The sequence below is a fragment of the Bicyclus anynana genome, chromosome 23, assembly GCF_947172395.1.
Source record: "Bicyclus anynana chromosome 23, ilBicAnyn1.1, whole genome shotgun sequence".
NCBI classification, from domain to species: domain Eukaryota; kingdom Metazoa; phylum Arthropoda; class Insecta; order Lepidoptera; family Nymphalidae; genus Bicyclus; species Bicyclus anynana.
The window spans coordinates 8,670,015-8,684,752 of NC_069105.1; the positions used below are offsets into that span (position 1 = coordinate 8,670,015).

Genomic DNA, 14,738 nt, shown 5'->3' on the forward strand with positions numbered 1-14,738 from the left:
CCTGTTTAGGTTCCTAAAAAGGTCCATGTCCAGCAGTGGACGTAGATTGGCTAATGGCTGATGTCGTGATCATGATAATGATAATATTATATTACATATATACGCTCCGGCCAGCCGAAACAACGGATGGAACCTTGTCAACGTAAACTAAATAGCGTCCGTAGATCATCCCATACACATAGCGCGCGGATTATACCTCGCACACGCGTGCGAAAGCTGGAAGAACACTCACCTTCAGCTTGAGCAGAGCGGTGAGCACCTGCTGCAGGATGGGGCGGATGTACTTGAGCGGCAGCGGGGAGAACTTGTTCTGCTTGAGGAAGTCGTACAAGTTCTGCTCCAGCATCTCGAACACGAGGCACGTGTGCGAGCGGTGCTGGAAGCACTCGTACGCGCGGACGAAGTTGAACTCGTCCGCCGACTCTTGGGACAAGCGGGAGAGGATGGACACCTGCCGATAAAAACAAATTCTTCATTAAACATCTTAGCCTTTGCTCCCAAAACCCGTTACACTTAGCACGAGTTTACTTTCAGAATGAAAAGAATTGGGCATTGTTTAAGTGCGGATTGCCAGAGTCACACCTCCAGATTATTATTGAAAATTCTCTGGAGTTATGTATAGGAGCCGTCAAGTGAGAATTGACACCTTTCCTAACGTTATTCTCTGTCATTCAAGGGTTTGTTTTGGTTACATTTTTATTTCATTTGTTAATTAAATTGTCCTGACAAATATTGTGAATGACCTTTGTTCAACATTCATTTTCTTATTTTTTACCGTGTATTTGTTCTCTTCATGTTTTCCTACACTTAACAAATTATTACTTGTCCAACATTTAATGGCCACGCTAAAATAGTGTACTTAATTGCCTACGTGCTATTTATTTATAATTTTAACTTTCCCAAGACAGTACATTATCTGACAGTATATTAGGCTATCGTATTCATTTTATTATTTTACGACATCAAAGGAGGCCAAGATCCTACCCAAAACTATAGATACTTGTATTATAAAGATTGCTATCGCCAATAAAGTGTTCCAGTCTCATATTTATAGAAGTTCATCAATTATTGGAATTCCGATATGATCTTCAAAGCGTTATATTTTGCGTTGGAAACACAAATATTTTGTTATAAGAACACTACAGACGTGCGAACCAATTGGTCGAACAACAACCATATTACTCGTAAATAAATGTAAAATGTGTCTTACAATACAAGAAAGTGTGGAGCTTAACTTAATAAGAATTAAGCATAGCTTTTAACTTCGGCATCTATCTTACAAATCAGTGTTAATTTACGAAACACTCAAGCGACGATTTCCATTAGGATTAGCTATTTTTACCCGGCTATGCCAAAAACGGTCATGTTAATATATATGTGTAGGAATTTAATATGTATATACTAATACTCGTACATACGTACGTAGAAAAAGAAATATTATTTAACTATTACCAACTATCGTAACAATTAGTTAAGATTAAAATATACTGCCTGTGTGTAAGCGTTGTTTGTCAGAAGAATTTTGTAAATATTTGTGCACCATAAACTTCTGCAAAGTGGTTCATTTATATTCAATACAGGGTTAAAGAAACTGAAAGTTTGCTAGTTTTTTTTAGCTATCATCGCAGGTCGGTAACCGTATTTTGTAGTTTTATTTCAGCGGAATAAAAGCATCAAGTTGGCACGTCTGTAGATGCTATTACCTGGACCGCTGCCAAATACAACGGACGATATACACTTATAAACGTAATATAAAGACACACATTTTGAAAACAAGCAAAGACCCGTTCTGGAATTCGCCAAATTGCAAACAACCATTAGTCTTTTGGAAATAAACAAGCTTACAGTAGAATCGAGAACATAAAATTTCTTTAATAAAATACTTTAAAGGTAAAGTTTACGGATACCTCTTAATTCTTATCAAAAGAATAATTTGTTGTTTTTAAAACTTTGCTGTGTTTTAGAGTTAAAGTTCGTTATAAACCCATATTCGGCTCACTGCTGAGTTTCCTCTCAGAATGAGAGGGGTTAGGCCAATAGTCCACCACGCTGGCTAAATGCGGATTGGCAGACTTCAGACATGCAGAGAATTAAGAAAAATCTCTGATATGTAGGTTTCCTCACGATGTTTTCCTTCACCGTTTGAGACACGTGATAATTAATTTCTTAAAATGCACATAGCTGGTAGGAGTATAAGGTGACAAATATTCAGCCTTAAGAAAATGACGTAGGTCTGACTATAGCAGGCTCTCTTTATAATCTATAATAATATTGTAAATGCGAAAGTAAGTCTGTCTGCCTATTACCTAAACGGCTAAACCGATCAAGATGAAATTTGATATGGAACCTTCGAGCAAAACATAAGACTACTTTTTATCCCTAAAATAAAAAAAAGAAATTGGTGAAATAGGGCTTGAAACTTTGTATAGAAAGTCAGCAATTTTCAAAAATTTGTTCATAAACCATAAAAAAATACGAAATATAATGTGATTCAACAGTTTTTTAAAATTCATCCCCTAAATGGGTGAAATAGGGGTTGTAAGTTTACATTGATTTCCACGCAGACGAAATCGCGGGCGTCCGCTAAGTGATTTTCAGATAGCATGGGTACGGTGGCAGTGGCCTGTATGACGTTCATAATACATAGGTACTATTATCGTGAATCGCAGCAAACTTTCAAGAGTGAAACGAACTGTCACCCGCACCATCCTACATTAAACTAACTGTAGTTTTTTTTATACCATAAGTGCTCCTAAAGGCAGGCTCCATGCCACAAGTAGGTACATGTCCCTCACCTCGATCTGCCCCTGGCGAGCATAGCTGGGGTGGTTCTTGAGGATCTTGATGGCGACTATCTCGTTGGTGCCCTTCTTCCAGCACTTCACCACCTGGCCGAAGGTGCCGCGCCCGAGGAACTCCAGCACCTCGTACCTGACACACACACACAAATTAACTAAAAAAAAAACTTTTCTGGGTCTAACAGACACCAATTCATTAATTATTATCAGCATATTTTAATGGCCCAATACATAGCCAGTTCTTCCTCATTATTGAAGAAGGGATATGAGGATGCACCACAGCACAAAGCGGGTTGGAGGGTTAATGTTAAATTCATTAACCCCCACAGCTATCAGATTATAATGTAGTTTTAGAGTTTATTCGTTACATACATAATCTTTCCTCTTTATAATATTATACTATGTGTGATGTAGCATGGTGCGGGTGACAGTTGCATTACGACGTTCATAATACGTACTATTAACGTGAATCGCGGCAAACTTTCGAGAGTGAAACGAACTGTCACCTGCACCATTTTTTTTATTCTTTACAAGTTAGCCCTTGACTACAATCTCACCTGATGGTAAGTGATGATGCAGTCTAAGATGGAAGCGGGCTAACTTGTTAGGAAGTTAACTTGTTAACCATGCTACAGCGCACCAACTTTGTGTCCGATTTCCTTACCTATTCGACGAGGAGTAGAGCACCTCATGCTGCACCAGCTGGTAGTCGCCATCGCCACCGCAGCCGGAGCCTGCGGTCGCGTCGCGTCGTGTTGTATCGTGTCGCGTCGTGTCGCATCGGATCGGATCGCGTCGCCACAACGACACAGAACCACCGCGCCGGCATGAAAACAAAACAAACACAAACATTAGTCCCGCAAAACATGACAATTAGTATCTAAACAAAATTATAGCATGCGCCAAACGTCTAGTCCGCTCTGAAGTGCGCAGATATTTTTTTTTTTTTTTCAATAATGAGCTTTACGGTTCTGGGTTCTAGCCCTTTTGAGCCCGTAGTAACTTTGTATGGGCGCAGATATTACTTCCCCACTGAGCTCAGACCAATTATTGTATTGGACCTGCCTCGCTAGACGTCACTTTTCTGTCAAAGTATATGATCACCGATCTAATGCGATTATAAAAACTGTCTCTATAGAATCGATGTTAAATAGTTGTAATTGTGTTCGTCGATTAAAGAGCTCCTTAAACATGTTTTTGTGAAGTTGAATGGTGTAAAAAACGGGCTAAAACTTCTAGTTTAGTATAAGATATATACCAAATCGAAGCTCGTTTTCCTCAGAAAATGACAGATAATTTTGCTCGTGACTATGAGTGTGATACAGGTCCTTCTATAATTGGTCTGAGCCACTGAGAGATGTTTTCCTACACTGCGTAGACATACGCTTCGTGTTCAGAGCGGACTCGAAGTTTCGTTCAGAGTTCTACACTGCGGAAATAAGAATACTACAATTTCAGTGTACTACTGTAAAATATACAAGAAAATAATCAACTAAATAATGCCCATCTACTTAATAAAATTAATTAAACTTAATCCCTACGATTACATATTACTTTATGTAATTTATAGTCACAAAATTACAATTACACTAATTACACTATTAAATTCACGCCTAAATAGCTAAACCAATTATGGAAAAAAATCTCTAGGACTCCTAACATCTTTGCTTCGTCTGCATCCCTGGGAACTTTTAGGACCATATAGCATAGGCTAACCACCAAAATGACAAGCTATGAGGGTATGAGGGGGGGGGGGGGGGTTTTAAACGAATCGAACCTCGACCTCATGGTTATTAATCCGGCTCACTTTACCGGCCTTAAAGGTTGATTATGACGGGCAATGATGTTAAATACTGTTAGATGTGTTACTGAGTCATGAAAAGTGAGGCGCTCAAAAGAGGAAATTTCCACATCTCAATGTTAGTTGTGGTCAACAACGATTGTTATTTAAACAAATAATACCTAAATACCGTCTACAATATCGAGTTGTGTTTTCAGAAAGTGTGAAACCTGTATATACATAAATAAATAATGGAATTAAAGACAAAATTGTGCATGTGTGCTCAGTTTTGTAGTATTATCCAGATCACTTTTTGCGGGGATTTTGTAGGGGCGTAACCGATCTATAGTATAAAATTATCATTGATGACGGGTATATTATTGGACACGCGCAATAACTTATGTAAATTCACGTAATAAGTACATATTTGCTTGTCACTGCTTACGTCCCATGTCGGCTTTAGGTGCCGGCGACTGTTACTTGACTAGGTACGAGTATATTATAAACATGTTTACTATATTATAATAATTTTATACATCTGTGTTTATTTTAAACATACACGAAATGCGTCAAAACAAGTCTGATTAAATAAAAAAATTTATAAGCGTCTTCAACTTAATGATTGTGTATTATTTTATAAGACAATAAAAAAGTGACTGAAATCAGTAACTAATGGAAATTCCATGAAATGATACAAACAATAGTCCACCATATTCGCCCAATGCGGATTGGCCAATGATAATTGTATACTATAGATCGGTTATGTCTTACAAGCTACAAAACAGAGTACCTAGTGGGAGTTTTCAATATTTTCATACCGTTACTATCGCGTTGACGTAAACGCGAATTTATATGTAATTGAAACAGTTGTGCAGTAGTGCCACTAGATGGCGCTGTTTAGAAAAAGAAATTCGTGTTTACGTTAACGCGATAGTATCAGTATCAAACTGCCACTAGGCCCTCTGAGCGCACACATGTACAATTTTGTCTTTAATTCCATTATTACATCTTCATGAACACACATCTATACTAATATTATAAAGCTGAAGAGTTTGTTTGTTTGTTTGTTTGATTGAACGCGCTAATCTCGGGAACTACTGGTTCGATTTCAAAAACTCTTTCAGTGTCCGATAGCCCATTTATTGAGGAAGGCTATAGGCTATATATTATCCCCCTATTCCTACGGGAACAGGAACCACGCGAGTGAAACCGCGCGGCGTCAGCTAGTAGACGATATTAAGGTATTATTTGTTTAAATGACGTTCATTCTTGACCACAACTAACATTGAGACATGGAAATTTCCTCTATTGAGCGTCTCATTTTTCATGACCTAATAACACATCTAACAGTACTTAACATCATTGGGATTGGCAGACTTTACACACGCAGATAATAAGGAAAATTCTCTGATATTCAGGTTTCCTTGCAATGTTTTTCCTTCACCGTTTGAGACACGTGATATTTAATTTCTTAAAATGCACACAACTGAACTGTTGGAGGTGCATGCCCTGGACCGGAATCGAACCCCCACCCCACACGCAGGGCTATCACGGCTCTGGTCCACTAGTATTTTATACAAATATCTTTCAAACGACTATATTTATATGCTTGTAATGCCATAAACGCGACACATTTGTTATTACGTAGTTTTAATTAATAATTTATAGGAATAAAGTTGTTACACATAGCTTTGTAATTAGTACCTATATATGTATTGCGAATGCAATATGCAAGTGTACGCAATAGGTAAGCCAGCGGTAATTATAATCATTATTACTAGTACAGAGATTATATCGGAAACCTTACATTATTTAAAACTAACGGACGCCCGCGACTTCGTCCATGGATTTTTCCGGGTTAAAAAGTAGCCTATGTGTTAATCCAGGCTATAATATATCTCAATACCAAATTTCGGTTCAGTAGTCGAGGCGTGAAAGAGTAACAAACATTCATATCATCAAAATCATCACTTTTCGCAAATCTCGGGTAACCATGGATTTTTTCGGGATAACAAGTAAAGTAAAATCTATTTCCATTCCAAATTTTAGCCAAATCGCTTCAGTAGCGGCATTAAAGAGTAACAAACATCCAAACAAACATACATCCAAACATCCATACAAACTTTCGCGTTTATAATATTAGTAGGATTAATAAGTACTCCACAGCTCCAGCCCATATGTTATGTCAATAAAAATTTACAATAACCTACCACATCATATAAATTATACGAAACTAGGAAAAAGATATTGTATTCATAGATAAAATAAGGTCGAAAAGTTATACTATACGTTAAATGACTGCATGCACGATAAAGAAAACCAAAAATAAAATCGGTCTCCCTATCACTCACTCGACAAATAAGGCTACGCCCAAACTGTGTATCCATAACTTGCATTATACATATAATAAAGTGTAATTAGTATAATGTAAAATGTATGGCATTGCTTGAATATGAAAATAAATATATAAAATTTATTGTAATATTACGCGAAGGAAGTATTTTATGTACCTATATAAAAAATAGTCCAATACACTAACTTAAAAAAAAAACTAAACTAAACTATATCTCTATTATAATAATAGCCCGGTCAAGTTAGTCCTGCTATTTCATTTGTCATTCGACATTGATTGAAATACGTTATTACTAAGTTTAAACTCTTAATTGTTATGATTTACCTAGATAGGCAGCAAAATTAATAGAATGCATACAATTACTTTTAAGTAATTTTAAAACGTTGGTTTAAGAAATGTAGTTTTCTTTTAAAATTAAGGATTAATTATGAAAGTACCCACAATACGTTTCTTAAGTGAAGTTGCAAAGAAAAGTGAGGGTAAGATTTGACCGAGCTATAATTATTCGTTATAATATATTCACTAAGATTGCTATGGATGTAGCGGGTGCAGCGATACAACCAGCGGCGCGGCGGGTAGTGTATGGGCGTATGTCTCATTAGTGCGTTGCGTCGACGCAGCGTCGTTTTCATTTATTTAAAATGACATGCACATTAAAGCAATACGCCGTCGCATGCAACGTCCCAACGGAGCTTCTTCGCGTCGTCGGACAATGTTTCACTTCGTTGTTGAGACTGACTGGGTGCGTGCTTCGTCGCAACTCGCAACGCAGGTGTTTTTTTAGTTATTATTAAATGACAAGTTAGCCCCTGACTTCAATCTCACCTGATGTTAAGTGACGAATGCATTCCAAGATGAAAGCGGGCTAACTTAAGAAGATATACAAATTTAATTTTACTCATAGCTCTGAAAGTTTCTACGCGGCATCGTACCAGACAAATAGTCAATTGACGTGTCAAAAGTGCTTGTAAATTGAGCCTACTTGAAATAAATGAATTTTGATTTAATGCTAAATCGCTTGATAGTGTGGTGCTATCCACGGCCTAAGTCCACCAGACCAGACCTAGGTCAACTTGGAAAATATTACATCCCAATCTGACCCGTGCTGGGTATCGAACCCAGGACCTCTCTGTTGAGAACCAACTGCACTAGAGAATTGTGTTGAGTTGTCAAGGTGTGGCACACAATGCGTTGATCCGTTGCAACTCACTAATGAGACATCTGCCTAAAGCGTGTAGCGTATAGCGTGTAAGGGTTCATTTACGCGAGCGGCAACTGCTACCGACGATCGCAGTCGACTGCAGTCGGCGACGTCTCGGCGGGAGCCAACGGTAGTCGACTGCAGTCTCCGATAGCAGCTTGCGGTCGTGTAAATGAACACGTTGTGGTAAGCGTGTAGCATGCAGCGGGTAACATCAAGAGTTGGTTCCGTACGTTTGTTACCTTGCGGCTGGGCCGGGTGGTTGGCCCCGCCCGCCGCCAGCTGCTTGCTGTGCGCCGTCGTCGTGCCGCCGAGCGCCGCTCGCTGCCGCGCGCCCGCCGCCGCTCCCGCCACCGCCACCGCCGAGCGGCAAGCGCTGCTATCTCCCACACTGGAACCACACAACATTTACAACTCATTAGTCGAACTCGGCCAACTTTATATCAATTATGAAAACGAACACATCATCAATTTATTTATAATGGTCCACTACAGAGCCAAGACTTCTTCCTAATAAAAGTTGGGATTTGGAGTCCAATACGTTACTCCGTTGCGAGTTGGTGGGCTTAGTATCGCCGCACACTGCCACCTAAAGCTAGAAGCAGCGTTTTGTGGCGTATGGCTAGTCAAAATAAAATGTATGTACACTACAGATAAAAGAGGTCGATGTCGGCATTTATTGGCTCTGACACACTCACAGGCTAACGGTTCAGTAACCAACGAGACGGTTCGTATAATCTCATCAGCCGATGAACGTCCACTGCAGGACATAGGCCTTTTGTAGGGACTTCCAAACATCACTACAGTCCACTTGATGGGGGGTCGACCACTGCGCTTTCTACTGCGGGGTCGCCATTCCAGCACTTTGGGATCCCAACGTCCATCGGTTTTTCAAACTATGTGCCCCGGCCATTGCCACTTCAGCTTCGCGACACGTTGAGCTACGTCTGTGACTTTGGTTCTTCTGCGAATCTCCTCATTTCTGATTCGATCACGCAGAGATACTCCATCGCCCGCTGTGTAACTCTGAGACTTCATATGAGGCCCATAGTTAGCGACCAAGTCTCGGAACTGGTGCCAGTTCGTATAATATGGCGCAATAAAGGTAACTCAGCGAATTCTGTTCAAAACTTCGCACAAAGTGCAGTTCACAACAAGTAACCCGAACTACCTATATCGGTATTAAATTCCTCGCCCGGTAGATCCGCGGGTATATTACACATTCTAACATTTCCTCGCCAAAACGAGGGGAATGCGAGCTCATTATCCCGTATCCCGGTATTGCATTTAGTTCGCAACTATTCACAATCCGTTTCAGGCATGAAAGGTAGATAGTTAGGCATATCTATCTACTGACGAACTGAACGGCAAACGAGAAATAATGACTCGATCTATCTACACTTTTAATAAATCTGTACAGAGGTCAATTCTTTACATGAAATATATTTCCAAACTAACTAACGGGTGATTAATGATCGATACTGATGCCAAAAATACAATTAGTAAAATTTTCGTCTGTCTGTATGTTCGTTATAGAAAACAAAAACTACTTGACGGATTTTAACGAAACTTGGTACAATTATTCTTCATACTCCTGGGCAGGTTATAGTATACTTTTCATCATGCTACGATCAATAGGAGCAGAGCAGTGAAGGGAAATGTTGGGAAAACGGGAGAAGTACTCCACTTTTACGGCGATACTACTGTAAGGGCTGGATTAAAGAGGTCTAAGGGCGGACGAAGTCGTGGGCGTCCGCTAGTCATTAATATTATCAGCCTATTTTAACGAACAACTAAAGGGGCTTGCCTCACCCCTTCTAAGGAGGATCTGGATCTTTTGTAAGCCTCAAGGGGCTTAGACCGTTCCTCCAATGCAATTTGATGGACTTGAGATGATGTTTAATTTTTATAATAACGATAACTTTAATATGACATTAATAACAACCGGTATCGATGTCTTGACGTGTTCTCAGAAGCTGATAATTTCTACGAATAGAGAAAAAGCGAAATATGGTTATAACCTCAATCATTCAAATATAAAAACATTTTTTTGGTATCTTCATAAATTAGCTTAATTTTAACCCTTCAACACAGTTAAAGATTAAACTTAAGTAAGTCTAAGACGAAGGATTGGTAGGTACGAAGCCTTTCTTTGTTGATTGTCTGAGAACATGATTTCGACTATTATTCAAAGAAAAAAAATATGCTTTAACAAATGACAGTGACACTACTATGGATACTTGGATGAGTGAGTATCTGGTAAAACCTGCTACCTCCCAAAGCCAACCATGGTTCTAACTCTATGGTGGTACACTGTACTTAACGATACTATAGGTTTCAAGCTTTTATAAAATTAACTGTATAAGAATTAACAAACTGTATTTACAAGATATATTTTTTTTTATAAACGAAAAATAGTCCTGTAACAGTCACATCTATGTATTACGTATTTTTATGTACAGAAAATAGTTTTGTTTAAACGATATTGCTACATACAATATATAAAGAAAATAAACTCTATTTCCATATTTTGGCTGGTGGGAGGCTTCGGCCGTGGCTAGTTACCACCCTACCGGCAAAGACGTACCGCCAAGCGATTTAGCGTTCCGGTACGATGCCGTGTAGAAACCGAAAGGGGTATGGATTTTCATCCTCCTCCTAACAAGTTAGCACGCTTCCATCTTAGACTGCATCATCACTTACCATCAGGTGAGATTGTAGTCAAGGGCTAACTTGTAAAGAAAAAAAAAAAAAAAAGAATAGAGTACATTTTCCTTTGTAGTACTATAGAGGCGTTGTCCACTACAATTTTCTCTCAAGTTACCGTCGGCTCACTGCCGAGAAAATTCCCAATTCTCTCGCCAATCTAGCAACCGTCAACTGAGAAAAACTTCGGTCCGCCGTTGTTGGTGTATTTTATCTGTTTACTTATTAAAAAGTTTTTATTTATTATTTCTTTGTTGTTTGCAATTCTGCTATTTTCAGGTTCCTTTACACCATTGAGACTAATGAAAAGGAATTTTTAGTTTTGTTTTATAACCCGACAGTGTGAGTTCAAAATTTCATAGTTCTAAGTTTAGTATCCTATGAATTTTGATTCCCTTGAGTGTCGAAAAATATGCGGCATAAAAGACCGTATGCTTAGTGTTCGTTAACTTTTAACAATAATTTTGTTCACAGTTTTAAGTGACCGTTTTGAGCACTGGCGGACGCTCGCGACGTCGTCCTTAGACCTCCTTTATCCGGCTCTGTCGCAAAATCCGATCTTAGCGGACGTCTACTATCTATAAACTACCTCTCTGCCAAATTTCATCTTTGTACGTCAAGCGGGTTTTGATATTTCAACTCGCTACCTCCAATCGTTCCCGAGATAAAGGGACAAACAGATAACAAAGTGATCCTTTATGGGGTGTCCTATTGAGGTTACTGAACCCTAAAAAGGAAGGGCAAGGAAAAGTTAAAACACGAATAACCCAAGTTCGCCCTACAGTACAGTACAACGTCCACAGCAATTAACTGTAATTTTACGTCGCCCCGCGTCGTCACCAATTCCCAGCGCAATCTCGTTTACGGACCACGGTCAATGTACAAACAGCCGCCAGCGGAAAACTTTGAAGTGCTATTTCACGAGTTATTAACACTTTGCTTAATATAAAAACTCTGCAGCTTTAAATAATAGGTATTTTAATTTTTTTTACGCGTTAATTTCAATTAACTGTAATTTCACATCGAGCCGCGACACCAAATGCAATCTCGTTTACGGTCTACGATCAACGTACAAACAGCTACGATTGGAAAACTCACTTTATGAGTTATGAAATTAACACTTTCAATTCAATGCCTTTAGTACCTAATCTCGATAATTTGATCCATATTATTACAGAAACGAATATTTTTTTCTATATTTATAGTACTGCGTCCATTGGCTATAGCAATTAACTGTAATTTTACGTCATGCCGCGTCGTCGCCAATTCTCAACGCAATCTCGCTTACGGACTACGGTCAACGAGCAAACAGCCGCGATCGGAAAACTTACTTCATGAGCACTTACTTCAAAGTGTTATACTTCGCTTAAAAGCCTATAGCTAAACGCGATAGTTAAATCCATTTTAATAAACAAATATTTTTATATCTCTATATTGTATAACGTTAATCGTAATTAACTGGAACTTTACGTCGCCCCGCGTCGTCACCAATTCCCAGCGCAATCTCGTTTACGGACCACGGACAATGTACCAACAGCCGCCAGCGGAAAACTTTGAAGTGCTATTTCATGAGTTTATTATTATTAACACTTTGCCTAATATAAAAACTCTGTAGCTATCTGGGAAGTCTTATTAGTACACAAATTAATTATTCTTTTCTACCTTTATATATCGTCGATTACTATTAAATATAATTTTACGTTGTGCCGCGTCGTCGCCAATTCTCAGCGCAATCTCGTTTACAAACTACGGTCAACATAAAACTTACTTCCTGAGTTAGTAAATTAACACTTTGCTTAATATTCAAAGTCTGATAGCAAAAGCAATAATTTAAGTTGACAGCCGAAGACCGCCCTGTCCAGTCCTGCAGGGTTATTATGTAACTCGGTGTACCATTCAAGTAACCGGTCACTATATAGTTCATCATCATACTCGTATTTTCGTTTTTTCAATCATCTAACATTGTATTTTCAACGAAATGACACAATTATCGTTATTTCACGTAAAGTAACATTATTATAGTAGTGTTAGTAACTTTATTTTGACGAAACACTGATATTTACGTAATTTTGTTGAAATAATCATACTAGATGATCATAGAAACGATGTATTGACTTATTATTTAAATGGTACACCGAGATACATAATAAGCCTGCTGGCCGCCTAGTGCGCGAGGCACTATTCTACTATTCTATTACACTTTCGTTATAGTAGGGGAGCCCGGGATGCTAAATTTGCAGTTACTCGAAAGTCTTTGAGACTGATTACATTTGGTAGATTAAATTATAGGAAGAATAAATGGTTATTTACTTTTTCCGCTTTTAGCGGTGAAAAAAAAAACTACAGACTTTAAAAACAATTTTTATTACTTTGGCTTACTGAAATTGTAAGAACATTTTAGCGATTAATTAGGAGATTATTTCCTTAAAAATAAGTAAAAAGTAAAAAATTAATCGCACTCGTACCTCGAGCACTAAAATATAAGGGTTTAATTTTGTAACTTTGAAACCCTCCCATTCCATTACGTTACGCTCAAATCGTCAGATTTTCGAAATGTGCAGTTTTTAGCTATCAACTCACCTACCTTATCTTAATCTGACGTACTGGTTGAGTATTTATGAAGTTATGAATGATATTTAAACGGGTACATACCACGATAAAACGACGAGATTTTTATTGTCGATATTTCGACCCAGTTGCATGGATCGTGGTCACGACGGGACTGAAGTTGCGAGATGAGAAGTGAAGTCAGCTGTTAGGGGCAAAATCGATCTACCCTCTTTCTTGTTCTTTTTCTTTTTTCAACGACCTCGCGTTTTTGGCTGTTTAGGCAAACCACACTCACGACATCGCTTTTGTTATTATGCGTATCGCGGCGCCATCCATCTTCCCGATTGAAATTTTTGTATTTTCGAATTTCAATGGCTTCTCGAACTACTCGGGGTATATAGTCGAGAAGCCATTGAAATTTCAATCGGGAAGATGGTTTCAAACTAGCCAGCGAGTGGAACCCGGTGGTAGAATTGTGCAAACCAAGAGGGCGCCGCGATACGCATAATAACAAAAGCGATGTCGTGAGTGTGGTTTGCCTAAACAGCCAAAAACGCGAGGTCGTTGAAAAAAGAAAAAGAACAAGAAAGAGGGTAGATCGATTTTGCCCCTAACAGCTGACTTCACTTCTCATCTCGCAACTTCAGTCCCGTCGTGACCACGATCCATGCAACTGGGTCGAAATATCGACAATAAAAATCTCGTCGTTTTATCGTGGTATGTACCCGTTTAAATATCATTCATAATGAACAACCACGAAATAAGTTTAAAATCATTAGTTTATGAAGTTAGTTTTTTTTTGGTTGCCCTAAACGTACCCACCAATATTAAGGGCTCATACTCGGTGGAGGTACTCGACAAAGTGTAAGGTATAGTCCCTTATGTTTATCTGCCGCGCTCGAGTAACTGCAAAAATCCCCTCTTCGGCTCCTCTACTATTAAATATAGTTTACAATTCACAACAAATTCAGGTATATTTTTGAAATAAAAATAAACATGTCAGTCTATGTTTGACCAGGCTAATCTTTGAAACCGTTTAAATAGCACGTTGGTAGAGGAGCTTATTAAGCAACATACAGGCGACTTTTTAATTAAATAAACATAGTATTAATTAGTGAAACGATCCAACAAGCACAAGTTGGCTCCAGTCAGCGTCAGTTCGCGCGGCTGTGATATAACCGCTCCCAATTCCCGGGACAATCTCGCCAGCGTCCACACGTAATGCCCGCCGGTGAGTGGCGTGCTGTTTCACTCCACCAATAATATATGAGCACTGTGTGTATAGCCGTGATAGCCCAGTGGATATGACCTCCGCCTCCGATTCCGGAGGGTGTAGGGAATCCGGTCCGG

The 14,738-nt window shown here is 38.9% G+C and overlaps 1 protein-coding gene across 2 annotated transcripts in view; it reads right to left on the reverse strand.

The window, feature by feature from the left end:
- LOC112051088 (homeodomain-interacting protein kinase 2) overlaps positions 1-14,738 on the reverse strand; it is a 41,748-nt gene that overhangs the window by 25,430 nt on the left and 1,580 nt on the right. For both annotated transcript variants that reach the window (XM_052888685.1, XM_052888684.1), the window contains exons 2-5: positions 8,366-8,523; positions 3,463-3,532; positions 2,796-2,931; positions 233-451 (exon numbers count right to left, since the gene is read on the reverse strand). In XM_052888685.1, coding sequence (XP_052744645.1) covers positions 233-451; positions 2,796-2,931; positions 3,463-3,532; positions 8,366-8,523 — 583 coding nt within the window. The remainder of the gene's footprint in view (positions 1-232; positions 452-2,795; positions 2,932-3,462; positions 3,533-8,365; positions 8,524-14,738) is intronic.